At 42.2% G+C, this 27,452-nt stretch overlaps 2 protein-coding genes across 6 annotated transcripts in view; one reads left to right on the forward strand and one right to left on the reverse strand.

Moving 5' to 3' along the window:
• Cdc123 (cell division cycle 123) overlaps positions 1-8,345 on the reverse strand; it is a 45,510-nt gene extending 37,165 nt beyond the window's left edge. The window contains exons 1-4 of the mRNA XM_005354860.3: positions 8,054-8,345; positions 4,838-4,909; positions 1,766-1,823; positions 1,149-1,181 (exon numbers count right to left, since the gene is read on the reverse strand). Of these exons, the coding sequence (XP_005354917.1) occupies positions 1,149-1,181; positions 1,766-1,823; positions 4,838-4,909; positions 8,054-8,127 (237 nt within the window). The 5' untranslated portion in view covers positions 8,128-8,345. The remainder of the gene's footprint in view (positions 1-1,148; positions 1,182-1,765; positions 1,824-4,837; positions 4,910-8,053) is intronic.
• A 96-nt stretch (positions 8,346-8,441) lies between these two features.
• Positions 8,442-26,899, forward strand: Nudt5 (nudix hydrolase 5). Of its 5 annotated transcripts, none has more exons than XM_005354862.3 (10): positions 8,442-8,609; positions 15,518-15,665; positions 17,206-17,273; positions 20,412-20,461; positions 21,897-22,004; positions 22,881-22,976; positions 23,581-23,682; positions 24,781-24,789; positions 24,920-24,973; positions 26,642-26,899. In XM_005354862.3, the coding sequence occupies exons 2-10, from the start codon at positions 15,603-15,605 to the stop codon at positions 26,749-26,751; spliced, it is 660 nt and encodes a 219-aa protein (XP_005354919.1). In that variant the 5' UTR covers positions 8,442-8,609; positions 15,518-15,602; the 3' UTR covers positions 26,752-26,899. The 5 variants fall into 5 exon arrangements, with proteins under 5 accessions (XP_005354919.1, XP_013204492.1, XP_013204493.1 ...); XM_013349038.1 differs by having other exon boundaries at positions 15,562-15,665; XM_013349039.1 differs by having other exon boundaries at positions 8,442-8,605; positions 15,562-15,665.
• Positions 26,900-27,452: the final 553 nt, after the last annotated feature.

Consider the following 27,452-nt stretch of genomic DNA (forward strand, 5'->3'; position numbering starts at 1 on the left):
TCTCAAAAAAAAAAAAAAAAAAAAAAAAAAAACAACCATAATAAGTAGATATTAACAAGTAGATAGAAATGAATTGTCCAGTATACTTTGTTACAGCAGAAGGAACAGACTAAGTCACATACATTATCTACCCATCTATATTATTAAATGTGAGCTCATATACTAATCACCCTTACCCCCATTAAGATTCAGGTCAAGTGTATCAGTGGATGGATGGCTGCATACCCATGAGAGCACACAGAGCACAAAGTGGGTGGGTAATCAAAAAAGAGGACTCAAGTTGGGAGTGGGGACGGGAGGAGGCTCTGAGAAGTTAGGGGGAGGAGTAGATATGAATATGACCAAAAAATACTGTATGTAGATATGAAATCTCAAAGAGTTCATAAAAATATTATATTTTAAAAATCTTGGCCACATATTGCTTCCCATTGAAGCATTTCTGGATGCCCTCAGTTAACTGTTCTCTCTGCTTTGACCTCCTGCCTTAAGTCATCCTGCTCCCTGGTTTACAAACCCTCCGATGGCAGAAATCAAATATCTTTGTCCCAAGAGCCCAGTTTAGTGGTCTGAGTATGACAAAATCACACTGAGCTAAATAGGATTTTCATATACAAGAGTGATATGCATGGCATCTGGAGTAAACAAGACAAAAATGTCCCATTTCTGCATCTGTTGGCATGGTAATCTAAGAAACGACACCAATTTTAGACATCACATCTTTTCATGTATCCTTGAAACTGTATCTCTTTAATCAAAATAAACGAAAGCACCTTTGAGTAGTACTTCAGTGTCACTCAAAAGAAATAACTTTATGCCATTTAAATATCCTTGAATAGATGAATACAGACTTTTCACTTTAATTCCTATTCATCTGGGAATCTCAGAGCTACTATTTGGCCTAACAGAAGCAAGTGGAGCATCAAATATGTACTTTTGATATTTCTTTTGTAAGCAGGGGAGAAAGAGGGCAAACGATGCTTGCCCTCTTTAATGACGTAAGGTTTTTCATAAATAGTAAGTGATAACCCACGGACAGTAGGCTATCCCAGCACAAGCACATTAAACCCAGAGGTAGGCACTTAGGCCTTGAGGTTCACTCTTGTGCAACAGTGTGAGCCTGCTCCAAGTTGGTGCAGCTTTGCTCTTACCGTTAGTGTGGTTGTGTTCTCATCATCGGACCACTGCATGGACAAGAAGACAGAAAGAAAACATTCAGTTTAAATACTATATTGGGATAACAAAGGCAGTATGGTACCTAAAAATGACACACAGGAGATACCTTTCCCTGAACATGGTCTATGAGGAGATGGCTCAGTAGGTAAAAGCACTTGCTACTCAAACATGAAGACCTGAGTTCTACTCGTCAATACCCACGTAAAAAGCCAGAAGCAGCTGTGCAGTCCTGGAACCCTGGTGTTGAAGTAGGGTTGAAGGTATCCATGGGACCTGCTGGCCAGTGCTAGCCTAGCTGAAGCACAGTGAGCTCCAAGTTCAGCAAGAGAATGTTTCAAGGAAATACAACGGAGAGTGATAGAGCAGAATAATGGGTGTCCTTCATTGGCCTCTGTGCACTTGCACAAGGGACATACATAAGTATGCACAAGCTTAGATACCACACATATATACCATGTATGAGTAGATATATATTTGACACAGTATGTCAAAGTAAGACTTTCATGCAATAAAACCTAAGGTAAGATCTGTCAAAAGTATTTCAGAGATTGTCTAAATGAAAACAGATACTAAACAGACTTTCTCTACTGACCTGTGTTTCTTCTGCTTCGTTATCACTGTCTGCCTGGGAACATGTTGGCTGATCTTCCCTAAGAAAACATAAAGCAAAAATTAAGCGAGAAAAATACCTTGGTGCCATGAAGACATAATTTCAAATGTACTGAATTTTAGAAATAAATAAATGCAAAACAGTTTTACTATTGGAGAGTAATATAAAGAAATGTTCAGGCCAGACAGTGGTGGCGCATGCCTTTAATCCCAGCACTCTGAGCTGGCAGAGTAAGGCGGATCTCTGTGAGTTCAAGGCCAGCCTGGACGGCAAGAGTGAGTTCCAGAACAGGCTCCAAAGCTACAGAGAAACCCTGTCTCAAAAAACAAAAAAAAACAAAAAAAAAAAAAAAAGAAGAAAGAAAGAAAAAAATGTTCACTTTTTGAAACATAAATAAAATATGGAATTTAAAATTAATATGGAATTTAAATAAATAAATGTCAGGCGGTGGTACTGCATACCTTTAATCCCAGCACTCAGGAGGCAGAGGCAGGTGGATCTCTGAGTTAGAGGCCAACCTGGTCTACAGAGAGAGTTCCAGAGTAGCCAAAGCTACACACAGAGAAACCCAGTCTCAAAAAGCTATAGATGCATAGGTAGATAGATAGATAGATAGATAGATAGATAGATAGATAGATAGATAGATAGATAGATAGATATAGATAAATTGATATACAGACACACAGACAGACAAAACATGGAATTAATGGGAACATACTGCTGGTAAGAGAAGGCAGAATGAAAATGTTCTTCTGCACCAATCTCCATCTCAGCTAATACGTTAAAAATCATGTACAACTCTGACCCAAATATTTGAGAAAGTGGCAGCAAAGACAGGGAAGATTCGACTGGATGAGGACAGACACATAGGGAAATGGGAAGAACTACCCATACAGCTAATGAACAGCATGGGGGCAAACCAGGACTTTTTATTTGTACAAGGAAAGGTGAGCATACACGATGATGTCAGGATTACTCTGGATCTGCACTGGACTACAAAGGAAGAAAATTAAATTAAATTATTTCTTTGCAGGTTTATTCTGCCTTCCCACCCATCACATTCCAGTATTTCCCTATCCCCCTAAGTTAGACTAGCTTCAAGACTCATTCTGACCCACATAATTTATCCAAAGCAACAGCACCTGATTCTGAACCAGGCCACCGGAAGTCCTTACAGCTTTTCCTTACTTTTTTTTGGAAAGCTTTCACCGCTTGGTAAAGAAGCCAGGACTAGCCTACTGAGGATGAGGAGTTCTACATGGAAAAGGAGACCCAAGTGACACATTAACTGACAGAAGACTTGCCCAGGGCCAAGAATGAAGAAAGATCCGATTTTACCATATGTACAAGTCAACAAGTTACTGGACAAGTGCACAGCTGGTTGGACACTAGCAGAGATCATGAAGTCCCGACTCAGAGGTAAAGGGCTCTGTTACAGGACAGCACAAAGCATGAGTCCATCTCTGAACCGGTTCCCTCTGACTCCCCAGTCATCGTCGTCATCTCCTCCTCCTCCTCCTCCTCCTCCTCCTTCTTCTCTCTCCCTCCTTCCCTCTCTCTTTCTCCCTTCCTCTTTCCCTCCCTCCCTCCCTCCCTCTTTCTCCCTTCCTCTTTCCCTCCTTCCCTCCCTCCCTCAGCTTGTTTTTCGAGACACGGTTTCTCTGTGTAACAGCCCTGGCTGTCCTGGAACTAGTGCTATAAACCAGGCTGGCCTCAAACTCCCAGAGATCTGCCTGCCTTTGCCTCCCGAGTGCTGGGACTAAAGGCATGTGCCGCCGCCACTCAGCTGAACCCATCTTTACTGTAGAGGACACATGTACTTTGTAAAAGAGTTTCTATGTAGTCACACCTTAAACTTTACTGTGCAAGTGAAACTGAGATAATTGTTACCAGAAAACTTTTTTCCAAAACTGTACTGTACTTAAATGTCTAAAATAAACTGGTGTCAGACTCTAGAAGTTTGAAACAGCCCTGGCTACTGAGTCATGTTAAACTAGATTTCCTTCTTGCCTTGAGTGGATCATTTCTCTGTAGGCTGTAGCATCTTCAGGGACTCCCACATACCGGGAGTAAACAACTCACTAATCATCTTAGGCAGAACCCTAATACTGAGCTTGCAACCCTTTCTCTTTTTTCAATCATTTCCTTATTCTTTAATTATACCACACTAATGAGGCTCTACTTTAACAATTTTCACATTATTAAAGGGTTATCAATGGCCAGGGAGTGGTGTATCACACCTGTAATCTCAGCACTCAGGAGGCATAGGCAGGCAAATCTCTGAGTTTGAGGCCAGCCTGGTCTACATAGCAAACTCCAAGACAGCCAGAGCTACACAGAGAAATCCTCTCTAAAAAAACAAACAAAAACAAAAAAAAAGAAAGAAAGAGGGGGCTGGAGAGATGGCTCAGCAGTTAAGAATACTGACAGCTCTTCCAAGTGACCTGGGTTCAAGTCCCAGACAGTTCACAACTGTCTGTAATTTCAGTTCCAGGGAATCCGACAAGCTCACACTGACATACATGCAGAAAAAACAACAATGGATATAAAATAGGAATAAATAAATAATTAATAATTTTAAAAACAAGAAGAAAGGGGAGAGGCAATGATGCCAAGAAGCCAGAAATAAAATCCAGAAAGCTACACTAGCAATCCAGCAGGCAAGAATGAGGCTAACCTGCACACACAATAAACTGCTGGCTAGTGTGGGAATATGACAAAACGTCTCAAAACAAACAAACAAGGGGGCTGAAGAGGTAGCTCAGAAGTAAAAGCTCTTGCTGCATAACCCCGAGGACCTAAACATAAATCTCAAGGACTTGCTTCCTTGTTTCTTTATTTATTTTGAGAAAGGCTTTACTATGTGGTAGACTGGCCTGGAAATTGGTGTGTAGACCAGACTGACCTTGAGTTCACAGAGATCCATCTGCTTCTGCCTCCTGAATGAAGAGGATGGTGTGCCTAGGCTAATCTACTCACCCATGCAAAACCGTTGATTTAATCAGTACACTGGCTCTTTATGATTATAAAGGATTGTTTTCTGATATGCTTTACCTTCCTGAAACCACCAGAGTCCCGTCGTCGAGTAGATAGTCTTTCACATTCTGAGGAAGTGGGAGAATGACACTGGAAGAAATAAAACATATCATTTAAAAGGACTAGTCACAGTGGAGATGCAGACAGATTTTCTGGGGGACCGCCAGCTCCATAACCATATGGAGACTTATTAAGTATGAAAGCTTGGCCTACAGCTTAGGCTTGTTTCTTTTTATATTCTTTTCTTTCTTTCTTCATTTATGTTTTTGTTTTTTGAGACAGGGTTTCTTTGTGTGGCCTTCGATGTCCTAGAACTAAGTCTGCTGATCAGGTTGGCCTGAAACTCACAGAGATCCGCTTGTCTCTGCGTCCCAAGCACTGGGATTAAAGGTGTGCGCCACCACCACCAGGTTTAGGCTTGGTTCTAACTAGTTCTCATAACTTAAATGAACCCACTTCTACTCATCTATGTGCTGCCACGTAGCTCATGGCTTTTAACTCTCCTCCTGCAAGTCTTGTTCCCTGGGCTTCTGATGAGTGACTCCTTCTTTCTTTTTCCCCAAGCTCTCTCTGTCCAGAAGTCCTGCCAAACCTCTTCCTGCCTAGTTATTGGCCATTTAGTTCTTTGTTAAACCAAGTGGAAGGTGTCTAGGCAAAGACATATCTTTGTACAAAAAGATTATTCCACAACAGAGAGAAAAGATCCCACACAAGTCATTTTATAACCATTTGTGAAAATAAAAACATATTTAGATCATTTTAACATGAAACAGAGCAAAAACCAGGAGCTAATATAATATGAATAGTCACTGCAGTTCATATAATTACCACAGTAGTTCTTACAATGAAATAAGAAAACAAAAACCCAAATCCTGAGAAATGAACAGAAATCACAACTGGTCAGAGCGCTGAGAACGAGTGTAGAACAGCCATCTCTAATGGGAACATCTATATCACCCTCACTCCCGAGGCTCGGGGGACACTGCTGAAGAGCTGGTAGGAATCTATAAGCGAGGCTGGAAGGAGCACAATGACATGCTGTTTTCTGCACAGTATGTGGCACCACGCTCATGAACTCTCAGTAGTAACCAGCAAAAGAGCAAGATAGACAAAATCCCAGCAAGCCTCAATCCCAGCTGAGAGCTATTGACAAGTGATGGTTGCTGTGGGAAAAAGAGTCATTTTTCTTAGGTGATGTGGATACTGGAAGATTGCCCAAACTCCAGTGGATGGCCTTACTCCATGCACATACAGGCATCACTAACTAAACTGAGAAAGATAGTGGGGAAAAAAAAGCATAGTAGGAAGTTGGGAGATGCACTGTTTCTTAGACCCGAAGATGGGCAAGGGGGAAATGGCAAGACTAGGATCAAAATACCTGTGTACATGTAGGAAATTCTCAAAGAATAAATAAAAACTGTTTTTAAAAAGGAATTTGCATAATCTTCTCTGAATCAAAACTAATAAACACTAAATACTAATGCTAAGCCAATAGGCAGGATGTGTATTTTCAGGTCTGAAGCAGACAATGTCTGCCATATGCCGTCACCTGATCTGTCTGGATTGTGGAAGGGCTGTCCTGTTAGGTGCTAGTGATATCACTGCTGGGTTAAACAGACCAAGGAAAGGGTTTAAAGCAGAATAAATGCTTTTAGGCTACTAAACGACAGCTTAGTGGATAAGGTACCTGCCATCAAGACTGATGACTTGAGATTCAAGCCCTAGGACTCACATGGTGGAAGGTGGAAACAGACTCCTGCAAGCTGTCCTAGAACCTCCACATGCCCAACATGCGCACGTGCGCACACATACACACACAGAGACAGACACACACACTAACTAAACGAACATCTTAAAGGTGGTTTCAGGCAGCACGGCTTAGGCATAGACTGTCTAGAGACGCCAGACAATCCCACTCACCAGCTTATTTCCACTGACGTCTTCACATACATGGCATACATTTTAAGTGAATTAAAATAATTTGCTCAATGGGAGCTTATTCAATTCAAAAGGAAACAAGCAATGCTTTGTGTGTGTTTATTATGTACTAGAAGGAGTATCAGCACTTTAAGTATGTGACATTCATAACAAACCTACCACTTTCTGTGTTTTCCAAAGGAGGGCTAGGGAGATTAAGAAATCTGCTGAAGATACTGCTAGAACCAGAATTCAAAGGCAGAGAGACGGTTATGATGCTAGAGTCTAACTCTTAATTACCATATGTTTATTCTGCTTAAGACAAAGGAGCACTATGACAGAGGTTACAAAGGGCAGTTACATAGAAACCAAAGGGCAGTTTTGAAGAATCTTCAGTGCAGAACTGGGAATGGTGGTGCCTGTCTGTAACCCCAGCACTTGGGAGACTGAGGTAGGAAGGGCACCAGTTCAATAGCCAGACTCTCTCAAAACGACAGACAAAAGGAACGAAAAGGGATTTTCAGCACAAAAATGACTGACAAGTTCACATGTGTCATACCAAAGTATATGTGTGTGTTACACACACACACACACACACACACACACACACACACACACACACACACATTACCTATCCCTGTTAGTGAATGAAAGCCTTATCTGCATCTTTCAGATTTTACGATTGCTTTTGAATGCTGGAGATGGTCTCTTAGCTGCCTTGCATTTGAATGATAAGAGAACGGATTCACCAGAAGCATTCTGCAAACCTGCGTAGACTCCTTGTTCTAGGCCAGGGAACTAGAGAACAAGTACGACTCCACTCTTTTTCCAGCTGGATTGCTCCTTCTCAGACCGGACCATCAGTAGCAACGTAACCACCTAAGGTTTCCTATACACGACCGCACTGGAGCTTCCCAACAGACTTGCAGGTCGGGTCAGTAGCACTGCCTTCATTTTACAGTGACGGAACTTCAACTGTCACCAGACGGGTTAGTCAACAGCAAAGCGCACTACCCAATTTGGTTTGGTTTTGTTTATCGCCTGGCACTTCTGGCAATTCCAAACGTATCTATCTCGATTTAATTTGCCTATGACCCTCACCGCTTTCCTAGCTCTCTCGACACGCGCCTTGACTCGCGTCAGGAAACAGGGCAAATGTCTGATCTACTTCGTTAATCCTGTCACCTCAAACCTCAGGGAGTCGACAGCTCCACACCTTCGCTCCTACTGAGTCCTTAGAAGGCCTGCCTTTTTGTTTAGTTTTCTGGAGGAGAAGGGATTTGCCCAAACATCGCAGCTCGCCTTTGGGCATCTTACCTCTTGATGGTAAGGCTTCGGAAGAGGGGGTACCAGGAGGAGAACTGACAGTGACTAACATGCTCCTTCTTCATCCTCCACCTGCCGCGTCCACCGCTGCCTTTCTCCTCTCCCGCCAGCACTCTCCGGAATCCGGCGTGTCACTTCCGGAAGTGCCCACCAAGCTATTTTGATGGAAGGACTTTTCCGGTCCGTTAAAAGTCAGGAGGCGCTAAAAGCTAAAGTAATGGTGGAGGGTACGTTTAGCATGCCCGCACAGACTCGCGAGACACAAAAAGACTTTGAGTCCGGGAGAGAAGCATCATGAAAAGTATAGACTTTTAGGAAGCTTACAACTCCTCTATCGTCTGTAGACACCTCGACCCGGAAGGTAATCATCTGAAGCTAGCAGAGTTTCTACGGGTGCCGGGAGGAGGACGTGTGCACAATCCTCCTAGCACCACGAGAGGCGCCGGTGTCTCTAGTGGTGGTGCCCGCTTCTCCGGAGATTGCAGCTTCTGTCTGATTGTTTTTCCTTTCCTCCTCCATCCCTTCCACATCCCACAGCTTAGGGTAGGTAAGTAGGCTCGCGCCAATCTCGGTACTAAGAGTCCTCGGAGAGGGGAAGGGACAGGAGGGCGCGAGCACTGCTGATGGTACTTAGGACGCAGCTAGGCGCGCGCGTATTTCCCAGCCCGCGCCTGAGCGCGAGAACCCGAGATCCAGGCGAACCAGCCTGGGCTACGAGAGGAACCAGGGAACAGCACAATAAACATTTGAACACACTAGTCGAGGCATCTACAAGAATGGTCCCTTCTCATTAGCGAAAGTGAATTTCAGGAGACACAGGGAAGAAATCCCGCATGCACGATCCTGGGGAGGAGGCACGATCCTGGGGAGGAGGCACGTATTTTACGGTCCTGGAGATGAAAGAGGCGATGTTCATATGGGGAAGTAAGGGAAAGAGGAAAGTTGTGCTTTGTAAGCTTAAAGTTCATTTAGTTTAGTCTCGAAAAAGTCACCAGTGTGGAAAAGCACAGATTTTTATCAGTGTCGCTGCAATGGTGAAATCATAAGGTTGAAAGAGTTTTTACGTGAACTTGTGGTTTTTCTCCCTACTCCTTTTTCCATCTGTCTCCTTACAAAGTTCAGTTTTGTTTCTTTAAAAGAAGGAAAAACCCCCAGTTTCGATATCCACCCCCACCAAAAAAAAAAAAAAACCCGCATATTTCCCGGAGCCTGTCTAAGCAGTTTAACTTAGAAAGATAGAACCCCAGCCACTGTCGACTTCTTTAGAAAGGTATTTGTTAGAATTAACCAATGGAATACTTTGTATTTTGAGTTAGAATACACACATAACAGAACTATAACGTGTTTAAAAGTTACAGGTGAAGTGGTTGGAAGTATTGTTTAAAGAACACATTTTCAAAGCCAAGATAAATGGGTTATAATGGTGCAGTGTATGTTGGTGGGTTGTGAATGACAAAGATTCCAATTCAGGTACCTGTGAAATCCAGAATTAATTAGTCCCGTGGTTTTTTTGTTGTTGTTGTTTGTTTTGTCGCTTTGAGACAAAGTATCTATAATCCTGGCTGTCCTGGAATGGGCTATGACAATGGTTTTCAGCCTGTGGGTCCCAACCCTTCAGGGGATACACGTCAGATATGTCAGATATCCCGTATATCTTACTTTTGTATTATGATTCATAATAGTAGCAAGATTGCAGTTATGAAGTAGCAACGGAATCATTTTATGGTTGGAGGTCACCACAGCATGAGGAACTGTCTGTATTAAAGAGATACAGCATTAGGGAGGTTGAGGAACACTGTAGACCAAGCTAACCTGGATGGAGATCAACCTGTCTCTATCTCCCTCGTGCTGGGATCAAAGGGATGCACCACCAGGTCTGGCTGCTCCTCTGAGGGAAAGCATCAATAATCCGAAGCTTCCTTTTCCTTTTTCTGGGGGATGGTGCTTGCACAGCTAAGAGACAGAGCATAAGTGAGAGACCACTGATACTTTTTTTTAATTGACCTGGAAACAAAGTTACAGTAAGAGGAAATATTAGCACTGGTTGGAATGCATTTGGGTAAAGTATTTTTTGTTGAAGTTAGTTGATCTATGGGAGAAAGCAGACCCAGGAATGTTATTCATTTGGGTAAAGCGATACTTTAACAGCCCAGCAAACACTTGGGCACAGAGACTGAGACAGTTATTTGGAGAGAATCAGCTAAATTGTAAGCATCAGGAAGATGACAGGACAGAGAAGGAAACTGGAACAGAGTCTTGTGTATTCTGTGGCTTGATTGTTTGTCATGGTTTTTCGAGACAGGGTTTCTCTGGTAACCTTGGTTGTCTTAGAACTTGCTTTGTAACCAGGCGGTGGTGGCACACGTCTTTAATCCCAGTGCTCGGGAGGCAGAGGCAGGCGGATCTCTGTGAGCCTGGTCTAAAAGAGCTAGTGCCAGGACAGGCTCCAAAGCTACACAGAGAAACCCTGTCTTGGGGATGGTGGGGAGAAAGAAAGAACAAACTTGCTTAGTAGACCAGTGTGGTCTCGAACTCACAGAGATCCACCTACCACTGCCTCATGAGTGCTGGGATTAAAGGCATGCACAACCACACCCAACCTGTATTCTATGTTTTCAATAACTGTTTTTAGTACTGAAGTAGGTTCTGCTACAGACAGACTTAGCCAGAATTCAATGAACTGACACCACAAATAGAAGATGTGCAAGTGCTTAACTACCACGTTTGTTTTTATTTTCAATTTTTACAGGGTAGAAATAATCATATGTACTGTGTACCAGTGCAGGTGGGTAGTCCAGCAGGCTTGTGGAGATCAAAGGACCACTTTTTGGCTTTGGGGAGTCACTTCTCTCTTTCCACTGTTGGCTCCTGGGGTCTCACTTGAGTACTCAGGCTTCCATAGCAAGCTCCGGTTGAGGTGTCCCACCAGCCCTCTGGATTTTTAAATTTTTTTAAAATGTCAGTACCATTAGGGGCAAGGGGATTTAGTGAGTGATTCCAAGGTGAAAAAAATTTTTAGTCACCGAGTAGTAGAATCTCAATACATGTCAGCTCCTCCCTTCATCACCAATTGCCCATCCCTACCGGGAGAAAGGACACACTGTGGACCTGAGTGCTGTTCCACCCCTACCAGTGTGAATGCAAGATCGCCTGACTACTCAGAGAATAATTTTCAGTGAAGGGAACGGCACTGAAATCCATTTGATGTGGGCACTAAACTCTTACCCTGTACAGTACAAAAGAGTGTATATATCCTGGTTTTTAAAATAAACTTTTAAAGTTATGATAATGGCTAAATTTTTTTTGTTTTGTTTGTTTTGTTTTTCGAGACAGGGTTTCTCTGTAGCTTTGGAGCCTGTCCTGGAACTAGCTCTTGTAGACCAGGCTGGCCTGGAACTCACAAAGATCCGCCTGCCTCTGCCTCCTGAGTGTTGGGATTAAAGGCATGAACCACCACCGCCTGGCCTTTTTTTTTTTTTTTTTTTTTGGTATGACTAAAATTATTTAACATTATACTGGTTATTTCATTCTTGTTTCTTTATTAAATGAAATTTCTATTTTTTTAAATTAATTCTTTGACATGTGTGTACTGCTTCTTCCAACCCTGTCTTATCTGCTTCTCATCCACGTAACCCTCTCTCCCCACCACACACACCTATGAATCTTCATATTCATGACTTGATTCGGTTTAGGCAGAGCCATCTATGTGGCCATTGGATTAGGACTGCCCATTGTAGGCTGGTGGGGGAGTCACCAGTGGCTACCTAACTGACGGCAGTGATTCCCTCTGTCCCTGAATTTTTACTTAGGAAATAGTTCAACAGTGAGGGTTGGGGCCCCTGAGTCCCCCTCCATCCTTATCTGACTGTTGAGCAGAACCATTGTCAGTAGTCAGTAGTTTGGGGAAGTTCTTGATTGTAGTTGCTGTTCATAAGATGGCATTTTGCAGCCCTTTTTCCTGTCTGCCAGCTTTTTCTTTCCTCCCAATCTTCCATACTGTTCTTCTGAGCTTTGGCAGGGATGCTATAAATGTCCTGTGTGGGGTTCAACACTCAACCATTATTTACTCTTAACACAAATGCAGTCCTAACAGTCTAACTTCATCTCAACTCCCTGGAAAGTGGCTTCTTTGGATAGGACTGAGGATGGTGATTGTCTATGAGTATTATTAATATGTGCTTTTAGTCAGCACTCTGGAGGCAGAGGCAGGCTGGTCTACAAAGCAAGTTCTGAGATAGCCAGAGCTGTTGCATAGAGAAAAAAAAAGCCATAATACTAAATTATTTCTTCAAACTTTTTAAAGTTTTAATTCATTTTATTAAGGCTAGGAGATAGCTTACTTAGAACGTCAGAAATCATTCAAGATGCCTAAGTATGGCACCCTTGAAAAAGCCAGGGTTGATGGTTCAGTTTGTAATATCAGTTCTGGGGAGGCAAAGACAGAAGGCTTCTGGGATAGGATGGACAGTCAGCCTAAGCTAATTGCTACGCGCCAGAAAAATAAGGTGGGTAGTTCCTGGGGACAAACACTGAAGGCTGACTTCAGGTCTCCACACACTTGTGCACAAGCACACCTGTGTCTGTGTTCACACAAGCTTGTATGTGCCTCACACAACCACACTTTCCCTGCTCTCTCAAAGGGCCTTGTTGATTTCTCTCCTTATGTAACGGTCGCAACCACCTGCTTGTCTGCCAGGGTTTCACTCAGGCTTTGAACGTCTACATTTTGTTTTCCTTTTTGAACTCATAACTCGCCATCTTATCCAAGCTAGTTTCAAAGTGGTAGCCTCAGGCCATTCTCCTGTGTCAGCCTCCCAAACGGCAAAGTCCCACTTCTTAGACCTGATGAGTATTGAGCAATGTCGACAACATTCCTCAGATTTTATCAGAGAGAAGGCAGTGACTTGTTCCCTCTTGTAAGGATTTGTTTCACTTTCCGTTTTGAACAAATTGCAGCAATTCAAGGAATGGCAGCCATGAGCAGCGTGCTAACTCCAGGATCTGACTTTAGTTTCTGGTTTCAGTTTTGCATCTGAACTCTCATCTGTCTCTTTTTTATAATTTTTAAAAAGTCTTCTGAGAGTATAATAAATTACAGTATTTCTCCCTTGCCTTTCCTCCCTCCTAGTACTACCATATGCCCTTTTAGATCCTTTTTCAAACCCACGGCTTCTTTTGTTATTATTATTACATGTTATGTTCCTAAATATGAACTGCTTAGTCTGTGGAATGTTAACCTGTGTGTATGTCCTCAGGACTGACCATTTGGTATAGAGCAACTCATTGGTGCGTCTTCCCTGGGGAAGATTGTTTCTCTCACTCTTCGCCTTCCTTAGTTGCCTGCAGTTCTTTGTGCTGAGCTGGGACTGTGGGATTGTAGTTGGGCTTTTCTTTTTCTTTTCTTTTTTTTTTTTTTATGGTGAAAAAGTGTATATTTAGAATTAGCCGGCTGGGCTCAGTTTAGATGATTCCAATCTTGTTGGCAACATCCAGAGCATCATAATCAGGAGCCAACCGAACATACGCCTTCTTCTCTCCATCGGGCCTTATGAGGGTGTTGACTTTGGCCACATCGATGTCACAGAGTTTCTTCACAGCCTGTTTGATCTGGTGCTTGTTGGCCTTGACGTCCACAATGAACACAAGTGTGTTGTTGTCTTCTATCTTCTTCATGGCTGACTCGGTGGTCAGGGGGAATTTGATGATGGCATAGTGGTCAAGCTTGTTCCTCCTGGGCGCGCTCTTCCGGGGGTATTTAAGCTGCCTTCGTAGCCGCAGGGTCTTGGGACACCGAAAGGTGGGCGATGTAGTTGGGCTTTTCTTTGGGCCGCCAGCTCACAAAAAACAACAGATTTATACTAATTATGAAAGCTCGGCCTTAGCTTAGGCTTCTTTCTGACTAGCTGTTACAACTTAAATTCACCAATTTCACCCATTTCTTTCTGCCTCTTGGCTTTATCTCCTCATCTCCATATTGCTTATCCTGCTTGCTGTGTCTCCTGGCGCCTCTGCCCTTCTTTTTCCCAGCGTCCTCTCTGCCTGGAATCCTGCCTAGCTATTGGCCCTTAAGCTTTTTATTAAACCAAAATGACACATCTTTACAGTTTAAATGAAGTTTATTCCACAGCGTGAGATTGCTTCTGCCGCTGTCTTAGGGTTCGATTGGTGTGAAGAGACATCATGCCACAATAACTCTTTTAAAGGAAAAGTACTAATTGGGTGGCTTACATTTTTAGAAGTTTAGTCCATTATCATCATGGTACAACATGGTGGTGTGCAGACAGACATGGTGCTGGAGAAGTAGCCGAGTGTCCTACATCTTGAGTTGTTAGGTAACAGGAAGAGGTCTGAACCACTGGGCATATAAGAGCCCTCAAAGCCCATCCCCACAGTGACACTCTTCCTCTAGCAAGGCCACCCCTCCTAGTAATTCCACTCCGTGGCCCCCAAGTGCTTATAAAAATAACATAAAAGTATTATGAATGCAAAAAAAGTATTCAGTCCAACTTTAAAGTTCACATAGTCCCTCACAGTCCAAACTTATATAAAAGTCTAAAGTTCAATGTCTCTTCTAGGATTCCTACAATCTCTTAACTGTACTCCCCTATAAAATCAAAAGTCCAGTCCCCTGCTTTCTTGGCCTCTGACCAACTGTCAGTATTAAACCACCGTGTAAAAATCTTGTATTCTTTTCCTTAAATGTTGTGGTCACCCCACTTCTAAATACCACTGTCAGGTATTATTACATTCATTCATGCTGTGGAATATTTGTTTAATGATGCAAAGGTATGTTGCATTCTTTTATGTTGCATTTGTTTGACTCTGAAGTTGTGTTACTTTGCCAGCTAAGACACCTGATTGGTCTAATGAAGAGCTGAGTGGCCAGTAGGAGGCTGGTGAGGGCTGGGAGTGACTGCCAATGCCAAGTGGAGAGGAAAGAACAAGAGGAGGAAGGAGGATGCCAGGGCAGCCACACAGCCAGCACCCAGTAAGAGGGAGAGGAAATATAGACAGAAATAGAGAAAGGTAAAAGCTCAGAGGCAAAAGGTAAACAAGATAATTTAAGAAAAGCTGGCTAGAAACAAGCCAAGCTAAGGCTAGGCATTCATAAGTAAAAGTAAGTGTCTGTGTATTTATTTGGAAGCTGAGTGGTGGGCCCCTAAAGAGTGATGCTGTGGGACAATGGTATGGTACCCTGTAAAGATTTGTATTTTAATAAAACGCTGATTGGTCAGTAGCTAGGCAGGAAGTAGAGGCGGGGCAACGAGAACAGGAGAATTCTAGGAAGAGGTCAGTCTACAGTCATCACCTGGATGCAGAGGAAGCAATATGAGAACACCTCACTGGTAAAGGTACCTCTGCATGCTTCCTGAGGCAGTTCTCCCAGAGAGTCACGAGAGAAGATGCTTTAGTAGTAGATAATTTTTTTTTAATCTATTCCAATTCTTTGACCAGAGACTCATGTTTGGGGGAGCCTGACCAATCTCACTCCCTTACAGCGGAACTTCCCACCTGAGGATTGTGGACCAGCTAGGTTGAAATGGAGAACCAGGAATCAACAGATTCTTCTCAGAACGCCAAACAGCACATTATTTCAGAGGAGGTAGAGTTTGCTTTTTCCTATCCTTTCCCTTCCCCACATAACACTAAGTTTAAAATGAATGTGCAGGCTATTTTTTTTTTTTATTACCATGGGATTTTCATTCTTGAAGATAGTTTGCAAATGTTATTCACTCCCGTTTCAAGGCTAAGCCACATTTTACTGTTGTCTGTGAACAGTGGTTTATCCATCTTAATTATATGTATAATGAAATTGAGAATAAGTATATTTTGGCTTCTAATAGAGAAATTCTTTCTAAAAGTTGCCCTGGAGAGAAAAATAAATAATATGTGGTTTTGCACATAGTATGTGGTTTTGAGATTTCATATTCAGTAATTACATCTTGCTGTTTGTCATCCCAGCATAAATGTTTAAAATAATAAAAACTTAAAATTGTTTTTAGGTGGTGGTGACGGCACATGCCTTTAATCCCAGCACTTGAGAGGCAGAGGCAGCCGGATCTCTGTGGGTTCAAGGCCAGTCTGGTCTACAAAGAGAGTTCCAGGACAGCCATAGCTGTTACTCAGAGAAACCCTGTATCGGGAAGGAAAAAAAAAACTTCAATTGTTCATTGTAGCTCAGATTCCACTGAGCTGTAGAACTAATGTTGAATAGAGTTTTTAAGGCTTTTTTCTCTGAGAAACCAATTGTTGTGGATAAATTTTACATATTCATCCTGGAACTGTGGTCCTGACACTTTTCTGGATTTCTTTTTGATTTAGAATCTTTCTGTGTTGTCTGTGGATAGATCTGATAAGGATTAGGTTGGTGTTGGCGAGAAGGTGGGATGGGCTAGTAAGAAAAGGCTGTTATCACAGTGAAAATCTCCTCGGCTCTGCCTTGTGCCCTAGGTGACTTATATTCCTAGACTCCTTGCTGTGTGGGCAGAGCAATTCCTGATGCCTGTCTTGGATTGGGTGGGGACTTGGGTATCAGAAAGAAAATCTAGTTTTTTATTTATTTCCTAGTAATTTTTTTTTTTTTTGAGACAGGGTTTTTCTGTAGCTTTGGAGTCTGTCCTGAAACTCACTTTGTAGACCAGGCTGGCCTCAAACTTCCAGAGATCCGCCTGCCTCTGCGTCCTGAGTGCTGGGATTAAAGGTATGCACCACCACCATCCAGCTTAGTAAAATTTTACATACAACTACACACCAGTGTGGTCAGCTTAGCACGTATAACTCCGGGTCTGAACTAGAGAAACACGCAGAAGATCTCCTCCACACACACCCGTACTCCCGTGGTTCCCTTTTTCTCCCCAGCCCAGGTATTTCTATTTTTCAGATACCAAGCGCCTACTGGCAATGAGCCACACCTGCTCTGCTCCATCCCTAGACAGTAATTCTATCCCCTCCTAGTTCTACCAAAAAAAAAAGCCCACACTTAGGGGACCAGCTTTGAATACTTAAGCTAGAAACTTACCCACAAATTATTGGGGGGAAGGGACATAGAGAAAATTTAAAACAATACATGTTTTGATTTTTTAAAAAAAAGACCAACTTGATTTGAACATTTCCTACCTTATAACTATCTGGTTTTGTTTTAGTTGATTTCGGAAGGAAAATGGGTCAAATTTGAAAAAACAACTTACATGGATCCTACTGGTAAAACTAGGTAAACTTCCTTCTTTTCTATCTGTCTTTGGTTTCTCCAGGTCTCTCTTGTGTCTGCATGGACACAGGTGTGTCACCATTGTAAGCTTTCTAAGTCCAGCTCCTGCTTCATTGCTAAACCCTTGGGTCGTTGATAATCCCTGAATAAACTGAATTACAGTTGTTCCTATACCCAGTCTAACTCCATTCTCCATAGTACTGTGGGCCGAAAACATGTCATTCTGGCTTAACAAGCTATAGAATACTCAACAGTGTTGATTGCTTCCTTCTAGTAAACCCAAATTTCTTGGTTGTTGTTTTGGGTTTTTTGTTTTGTTTTGGTTTTTGAGACAGGGTTTTTCCATGTAACAGCCCTAGCTGTCCTGGAACCCAATCCGTAGACCAGGCTGGCCTTGAACTCACAGAGGTGGCCTGCCTCTGCCTCCCAAGTGCTGGGATTAAAGGCATGGCCACTACTGCCCGGTTTAAAACCAATTTTTAATGTCTGCGTTAGAAGAAAAAGAAAACAAAGCCATTACTGGCTATTATATTTGAAAAGAGCTGTAGATGCAGTTCGGGGTATAGCACTTGCCTAGCATGTGCAAAGCCCTGGGTTTGATCCCAACCTACACACACACACACACACACACACGTAAGCCAGTAGGAAAAAAAATCATGTATTAAGTAGGCTTACTATGTATTCAATGAAGTGTAATAAGGAATAAAATAGAATAAAGCTGAATTTAGTATCCAGACTATATCACACCAAGTCGTTACAAAAAAATTTCACTTGCTACACAATCATGAAAGAATTGTGTGTGTGTGTGTGTGTGTGTGTGTGTGTGTGTGTGTGTGTGTGTGAGCAAATACATTTCCCAAGGTGACAATACATAGATTTGCTGGTGATTGAAACAAACTTGACCTGTTTCTGCTGAACTAGCACAAACCTTAATAAGACCCATTACTTGAGAGCTGTGGGAGACATACTAACAGAGGGCAGAGAGAGCTAACGATGGAGTAAATAGAGGGTGGGTGCAAACCCAGGACTCACCAGTGCTAGGACCTAAGCCTCGGGATACAGTGTTGTGAAATGTGTGGCTGCTAGAACTCTGTACAGAGAATGATTTTACTAGTGTCTCATTCATGGAAGAAGGGATCCTAGAAGTATTCAGTACTAATGTTAAGTCCTTACATTGGCACTGCAGACGAGGCTGAGTCGCCCCTTGCCATCTCCTATCTCACCGGGGGCTAAAGATAAGCGCTCTAGGTCTCTTAACGAGAGACCAAATGGAGTAATTTAAATTTAAATAGAAATTCCAGTTCTAAAGCTGGAAGAGATTTTTCCAGATGGTTTACTATTCCCTGAGTTACACAAAGAGTAAGCTGTTGTAGCTTCAGTTTAGCTGGAGGACAAGTGTATGTGTGGGTGAATCCACGAGAACCCTAAGTTAAGGGATATCAAATATTTATTGGGGGACACTCACAAATAACCATAAGGTAGAGAGCCACCGGGGTCCTCTGCCCTTGGGGGCACTGAAAGCTGCGATCAAATCTCCAACCACCACACAAGAGAGCGAGCACGCTGCTTCTCTGCTTATTAGTCCACAGGTAGCACCTCAGACCACACCCAAAGGGCTGGTACCCCAAAAGGTACTGGCTGAATGAATTGCCACAGCAGACAAGTAGAGACTGAGCTTTTCTTGACAGCGAGTCCACATCCGTGAGTTCCAGGAGAGCGCCTGAGCTGTCGGGGGCACTCCTGTTGTAGTGTTTGGAGTGTGTATTGACTCTACTGCTGCTCACTTACGGCTCATTACCGCTCATTTATTTCCCTTACCCACTGTAATGCTGCCACTCTGTTTTCCTTATTCCTAGTGTATTGGGATGGGACGTTCGGTGCTTTCCCCAGCACTGTCTTCAGTCTTTAGGACTAACCTTAGGAGGCAGCAGAGATCTGTCACAACAGGTGTTTTGTCTCTGTACTCGGTATTATGTGTTGGAAATGGCTTGGGGTTGGCTTTCTTGCTACTAACAGGAGTGTCAGGCTACTGTGAGTTGTCACAGCAGTGTGTTTGGTTTTTGTTTTCACATGCTTACCTTGGGAAACTTGGGTGTAATGCCGAGAGGTGTGCAGTTCACAGAAAGGGTTTGTGTTTACTCTTGCTTTAAGCCACGTTAAATAGCTGGTCCTTTTTGTAGGAATGTGATATAATCAGACATCAAGGACAGCCAGGAAAAAAAAGTATGAGCAAGAGAGCCCCTTGGAGCAGGATATCTTGTAATTTACTGGACTTAGCCTAGTGCCTAGAGCCATCCAGATTATAACCCACCTTTAAAGCAAAGCCTAACTTTGTTTGCCTGACCACCTCCAGCATTATTTTAGCACTGCTTCCCCCTCCCAAGAGACGAGAACCAAAAGAGGTGAAATTTTCTGTTATTTACCCCCCCTTTTGAACAGTGTGTTTTTTTTCTCCCTTGTAACTCAATTTCCCAAATAACCCTACCTGATGTTCCTGTAAGAGCAGGTAGAATAGCAGAGATACTACCAAAACCTGAGAGCAAGCAGCTAGGAACAAATCGCTAACACGAAGGAAGCCATAAAAGGGAGCGAGAATGACGTCAAGCACTTCACAGCTTCCTCTAGGGCCCTGTCCTTTTCCTTACATAAAGCCGCACTCTTGCAAAGAAAATCCAATTCCTCAGATAAGTGAAACGTTCTGCTTCCTTGAATTGTGTGGTTTGGTCACATATTTTACACCTGCATAATTTCAGTGGTTCATGTTGTGCATGGCATCCTTTGTCCTTGGAAATGCATCTGGTATGTCTCACCGCTGCGGAAGGCCTGGACAACTGCACTACCAGCTTGTGCTGCTGACTGTAGACTTGAGATTCAAACCAAAGTACTCTGAGGGCGCAGTGGCTCCAGTGCTCAGCCGCTTCCGCTTAGATGGCAGCCAGAGGCTGGGGGGAGAGGTGACAAGTTTCTTTATTTTCACCTGTGCTACAAGAAAGCACGGTTGGCTGATGAAGTACAGGTCTTTACTGTGCTCCTTGGCCACTCTCAGTAGCATATTTGCATGCATTGCATATGAAGTTTTATGTCTACAGAATATTCTTTCCTTTGCCGCTGATTGTTTTTCTTTGTTCTCTGTCTGCATAGAACTTGGGAAACAGTGAAACTCACAACCAGGAAGGGAAAATCTGCTGACGGTATGACTATTATAACTCTCTTTATGAAGGAAGCTAGCACATGAGATTATAACCAAAGAGCTCAAAGAAGAATTACCCTCAGCTAGGATCCTTTATGCATACACTCACGTAGTCTTCTGTTTTTACAGTGTTGTGTTTTAGAATTCTCTGTATAAGTAACTTCTGGCTCCCGTTTTCTAAGCTAAGGGCAGTTTTTGAAGGAAAGATGTGTTAACCTATGTCAGTATAATTTGAAGGTCTTCATATGTTAGGACCACTGGAGCCCTTTGTAGTCTGAAAGTGAGTGCCTGAGGGTGCGGTGAAATGATCACCCACCTTCATGCTTCAGTTGAGCGGAAAGAGAATTGGGAAAGGGCTTCCGTGCACCTCCCCTTCCAGGCATAAATGACTTGGCTGTAACCGCACCAGAAACATCCTGGTAGCCACATGCGGTCTGGAACAGCTGAGCTTTTTGCTTTGCTATCTTGGTTTGTTTTGTTTTTGTAGGAGGCAAACAATTGCTTTGCTCCAGCTGCTCTTAACTATCAATGTATCTGGGAGATGCTAACAATCCTCCTTGATGGGGGTCTCTCTCCACAGCCAGTGACTTTCTGGTTTTGTTTTAAGGCCAAATTATTTGGAGCAGAAGAGCTTATATTCTAGAATAGCAGAAGTTGGACCATTGACAGAGAAGACACAGTGGATCTTCACTGGCTTCTGGCATAAAGGAGATCTAGTGGCCACAGACACTCTTCACCAGGTGTCACCTCACTGGCTGCTGCCTGGGGAGCAGGGGCTTCCCATGCTTGGCCCGGTGTGACATGTTTAATTTCAATTTCAACTTCATTTTTTAAAAAATTGTGACTGAGCTGGTAGTTCACACCTGTAGTCCTATATACTTGGGAGCCTGGAGCAGGGAAATCATGAGTTTGAGTTAGCCCAGGCAGTAGACACACATAGGCTCCATCTAAAAGAGAAAAAGGAAAAGGATGTTTTGACAACAAAAAGTGAACTTTTTATAATTAAGAGTATTTTAAAATCTGACAGAAGTGTTACTTTTTACTTTCTTGTTTTTTTTTTGTTGTTGTTGTTTTTTGTTTGCTTGGGGGGGTTCTTGTTTTTGTTTTGTTTTGTTTTGTTTTCTGGTGTGTGTGTGTGTGACAGGCTTTCTCTGTGGAGCCCTGGCCATCCTGGAACTCAGTGGACCAGGCTGGCCTCAGACTCAGAGATCCGCCTGCCTCTGCTGGAACTAAAGATGTTCGCCGCCACCGCCCCGCTTATATTTTACATTATTAAATGAGACTAGTTCAGAGTTGGCTGCCAACATGTAGATTAATTAATTGCTCACTGCTTCAACAGCAAGTTCAGAGTATTTTAGATGCATCTTCAAATCTGAAATTTATGTTGGATTGCTGACCTTTCTTAAGGATTCCTTAGCTGTGTTTCTGTTTGACAGCCGTGTCAATCATCCCAGTGCTGCAAAGAACTCTTCATTATGAGTGTATTGTTCTGGTGAAGCAGTTCCGACCCCCAATGGGTGGCTACTGCTTGGAGTTTCCAGCAGGTGAGTAACGCCAGGTCCTTTGCCTGAGACTGAGCATCACATTGCTTATGTCTTAACATCTTTTCATCTGTCCACGTGGCAAATGTTTAAGTAATAAACATGTCTAAGGCTAGGGGCCTCTGGAAGAGCAGGCAGTGATCTTAACCTCTGAGCCATCTCTCCAGTATGTATTATAGCAATATATTGGACTGTACTCATGAAGGAATCAATAAACCCCGTGGATTTATCAAAAGTGGTATACTTTACAGCCAGTTTCATGAAGCTCACTAGAGTTTAAGTGCAGTGTTTACCCACTTAACAAAGCCCAATTCAGTGCAGTATATAGTTAGCTAGTTTCTTTCTCACTTGCCATTTTATTAAGAAAATAATAACACTGAAAGTAATTTAATAATTTAATAACCTACATTTTACTTGTTCTTTACACGGTTGTATTCCATTCAGGAAAATGAACCTGAGTTTTTACTTTCTCCCTCTTTTGACTATCTGGTCTCCATAGCAACCTTCAGGGCACTTCCTCCTGGCACTTTATTGCTAAGCCTCAGGATTTTTCTGTGAGGAAGGAAAGCAAGATGAGTAAATGGTTACCATACCAAAAAATGAAACAAAAAGAATCAGCCTCTTGTACTATAGTCACATAACTGGCTCTAAAACCTAGGCTGTTTGGCCACCACCAAATCATCTTTCCTCATGGTGCTGCTCCTCTTGTACAGAACATGGCTGAGATGTTCATGAAAACATCTGGATGTAAGCAAGAGGCAGGAGAAACACCTACCATAACCTGCTTGGTATGCAAGGGTGACCGTGACTTTCCTAAGTCAGCTCCTTAGGAACTGTTAGAAAGATGTTCAAAGGACTGGCTTCCCATCTGTCCTCCAGGGTTCATCGACGATGGGGAAAGCCCAGAAGCAGCTGCTCTGCGGGAGCTAGAGGAAGAAACTGGCTACAAAGGTGATGTTGCTGAATGTTCTCCAGGTTTGTATTGCTTTTCAGATGTCAGTTTCTTGAACATTAATGAAACAGGGCTTCTGTATGGTTGGAGTGCAGGCAGAGAGGGACCAGGGATTTAGATTGGTTTCCAGTCAAGTGCAGTGATGTTTGTAATTCTAGTCCTCCAGGGCTGAGGAAGGTGTGTAAGATGAAGGTCAGCATGGGCTATACAATAAGACAGTGTTTCAGTGCCCCTTTACCCCAAATTAAAAAGGCGGGTTCTCCATCTGCAAGTGAACTGCTCTTCTGCTTGAGAGCAAGTTAGAGAACTGAAATTGAAAAACTGTGAAACCAACTTGTCTTCAGTGCCTAGCAAACCTTGCTACTTTCTTACCTGTCTGTGGCACACTCCTCACTAGGGTTGTTCGTCCCCATCAGAACCATCTAACCCCTCAGACTCCCCAGACTGGTGCAGGAACTCCAGGAACTTTGAGAGCATTTTGATCACATACACATTCTACAGTCTGGTAGCATCTACTGACTAGATACTGATGACATGAACCCTGAGCCTCACCTCCTCTGTGACATTTAGTGAAACAAGTAAGCACTTGCCTCATTTCTTAAGACAAGTTGTCACTTCTTTTCTCAGCTGTGTGCATGAATCCAGGCTTGTCAAACTGTACTACACATGTTGTGACAGTGACCATCAATGGAGATGATGCTGCAAATGTAAGGCCGAAGCCCAATCCAGGTAAGGGTGGGTATGCTGGATGCATTTAAGTGGGTTGAGTTGCATTGAGTATCTTAACTCGCTAAAGCAAGCATGGTTTTCACTGGAAGAATCATAGTGTGCCACAGGTTCTTCGTGGATACTTGTCTGCTTCCCAGTGTTGGGTAGGTATTTTGACATATTCTCTTTATTTAACATTTCATTGATCTTTTATGTGTTTTGTTTTTATAAAATGTTAAACTATAAAAGTTATATTATTTGATTTTATAAAATGTTCAATGTCCAATTTTTTGGTGTGTGTGTGTGTGTGTGTGTGTGTGTAAAATTCATTCCTATTTAATGAGGTACAGGCCCAACTAGAAAGTGAGAAACTTTAAAATCGCCTTGGTTTTTGTCTTCATGTGCAAGAGCAGCAGGTGTTAAAGGCTGCAGCCTTTATTCAGCCAGTTTTATATTTGGAGAGTTTGTAAGGTTAGTCTTTGCACTAAAATATCCCCTAGCAAGTTGGGGTCTAAAAGCATTAAGACGCTGTCAATTCCCTGTCCTTTTTTCCACTCCTTTGAAGGTGGATTAATAGATGGGTGATTTATCAGTACACATGGTTATCAATACACACACACCATTGTAAATCATGTTTGAGTGGTAATTTCTTATCCTTGTAAATTAATCCTGCATATGCTTCATTATCTCTTGCAGCCAGTTTTAAATGCTTAATTGTTTAAACTGCATATATTCATAAGACATGGAAGAATTCCAACTTTCAGTTTGGGGTGGTAAAAGATTGTGAGCTTAAGGATGGTAACATTTGCATAACTTATACTTAATCTTGCTGAATCTTAATTTAAAAATGGGTAAAATGCTAAATTTTCTATTGTGTATTTGTCCACAGGTATAAATGTGGCAAACATGAATTACAGGATATGCTTTAAATTTTTCTGTGAAATGATTGAAGAATGACATTGTTATGCTATTGAAATTGACTTTACTATGATATATTTAGTAGTCTTGAGTTTCTGTTAGATTCTTCTCCAGTTTTTATACTTGCACTGAAGTCTTCCAAAGGCTTGTCCCAGCAGGCTGTACTAAAATATAAATGTTCTTCCCTCTTTTTGTTTGCAGGGGATGGAGGTATGTTATTCAACTCCCAATGGCTGGCCCTGTGATGGCTTAGTGTAGTGGTAATGACGGCTGCAGACATTTGGGGCTGTTGGGGTTCACTCCTGTTCAACTTTATTTTCACTGTATTCTGTTTGTTTAGAATTTGTGGAAGTGATTTCTTTACCAAAGAATGACCTACTGACTAGACTGGACGGTAAGCACCTTAAGGTTATTACCCAGCCTTCTCTTGGTTCCCTGTCCCCATTTCTATCCACTAGGACATTAGTGTTATTCCCTCATCTTCATCTCATTAATGTCAGACACCTAAAAACTTTGAAAATTACTGTGGACCAATGCTAGTTTTTCAAGTGATATACAATTTGAAATATATATATAAAAAAACCATTGTGTTGAGGGAATGCTTTAATAGGGGCCTTTTAAAATTTCCCTACATAATAGTGATTATTTTCCTGCAGTCTAACCAAAACTATTGAGTTCTTTGATCAGTACCATGTCCAGATGTAAATGTGTAGTCCAGCTGCACTGGTGTATTAGATGTCTCTGTGGACAGTCAAGTTAAATCAAGGTAAACTCTGACAGCAGCCCTCCAGCACACACTTGACTGAGAAGCTGATAGAATGAATGAACCTTACTTAGTAAATCAGGGCCGGTTGGTTATATCAGCCCATCCACAAAGACAGTGCAAAAATCCTGTTAGATATTGACACCTTCCCTAGATCCTATTACTGAGGAGGTGGCACAGGTGCTCCTCAGTGCCCCAGCTTTGTGGACCCCAGCTTTGTGGACTGCTATTCACTCAATTGTGAAGAAGCAGAGCCTTTCATGATCCCAATTTTTTTTATAGATCTCTTTCAGGAAATAGATAACTTATTTTTTGCTAGAGTTTTTAAGTAATTACTTTGGAGATTAACATAAAATAACAAGTATTCATTGACCTAAAACCATAGGAATAGTCCTTAATTCCTCCCATGCCAGTGATTTATGGCTTCCCTTAAGTAGAGAGCTCTATTTTGAAATGTCTATTGCTATTTAAAAATTAAGTGACTATCTTTCAAAAAAAACTATGGTTTTATATTCCCAGACAGCTTCAATTTCTTCACCTTTTCAAAAACTAGACCTGAGATAGAATTCATCTGAATACCTCAAAGTCAAATTAAATGCCACCATTTATTCAGAAAAGGCATGGCAGCCAATATTAGGCAGTACAGCTAATGATCGGACAGGCCTGGTGAGTTTGAGGCTCTGCCACCATTATCATTGTTACTAGTTTCTTGTTTTCTTGAATCAAGTAAGCCTCTTCCTGTGAGGATGCATGAGAAAAATTAGACAGATAATGCAGGCAAAGTGCTTAGCCCCCAGGTGCTTAAACAGTATGTGGTAAATGCTTTGTTTGTAGAATATTCTTTATAGGGTTGTTTATAGAATGCCCTTTATAGGGTTCTCTTTCATTCACCTGACTTCCCTTCTGGTCTTAGGAGGGGATAATTCAGCAAGAAAGAGGGGAGGGTGAAACAACCAATTTACCTAACCAGTATAATCAAACTACAGGAATCAACATTCATGTTGGTTTGTCACAGAGTGGCATACACTTCTGCTGTACACAGGTGAATAGGACATGACCCCTGACCTCAAGGATCAGTCCTTTGAGCTTATTCCCAAATAAGTGGCTGGGAGACACTGGGCCAGTGAGACGGCTGCATGCTGTCCTGATGGGACATTTGTGTCACTACTTTTAATCCTTTACTGTGTTAATATTAGACTGTGTCCCCAGCATCTAGTATAGGAACTGGCATACATTGTGAACAGTGATTGTCTAGGTTCTCCTGTCATCATCTCTAAACTGTCATCTTTGCTTCCATAGCTTTGGTAGCAGAAGAACATCTTACAGTGGATGCCAGGGTCTACGCCTATGCTCTGGCACTGAAACACGCCAACTCGAAGCCATTCGAAGTGCCCTTCCTCAAATTTTAAGGCCAAGAAGGACACTGGCCATGTTTTGTAAATGAGACCATAAGGCCTTCATCATTCAATGTATTCAATTAAGTTTAATGTAGATCGGAAATCAGCTTTTTCATAAAATAAAAGCAGCCCCGACTGCATGTGGCATGGAATTATAATACAGAGAGGATGTAACCTTCATTTAAACTTGTCAAATGCTCATGAGAAAGAACATAAATGTAGGTATGTAAAGATTTCTTCAACTTCACCTAGTCTAGAAGGTGAGGGTATTTCTCAGGAATAGACTTGAGCTCCAAATTAGGTTGGCTATTTCCATCCTCAACTCCTAAAATAAAAATTATGTACTTAGGTCTGCAAATAGCTACTTATTAGATTCATAATAAGATTTTGATTAGATTTCAAAAGAAGAGGGTTAGGTTTTGTTTTGAGACAAGGTCTCACTCTAGCTCTAACTGGCCTGATACTTGCTTTGTAGACCAGTCTGCCTCTGAACTCCTAGAGATCCTCTGCCTGTCTCTGCCTTTTTATTGCTAGGATTGAAGGTATGCACCACCACACCTGGCCAAAATAAGTTTTAAAAGAGAGACTCTGATAGGAAATTAATTGGTTTCTCCTAATTCTAAATGATTTGCCTTATGGAATTTGGGTACTTTAAATGTAAAGTCAACAGAGAATAACATTTCTAGTAAATATTTAGCTACTTGTGGTACATG

Source organism: Microtus ochrogaster, chromosome 16, assembly GCF_000317375.1.
Source record: "Microtus ochrogaster isolate Prairie Vole_2 chromosome 16, MicOch1.0, whole genome shotgun sequence".
NCBI lineage: Eukaryota > Metazoa > Chordata > Mammalia > Rodentia > Cricetidae > Microtus > Microtus ochrogaster.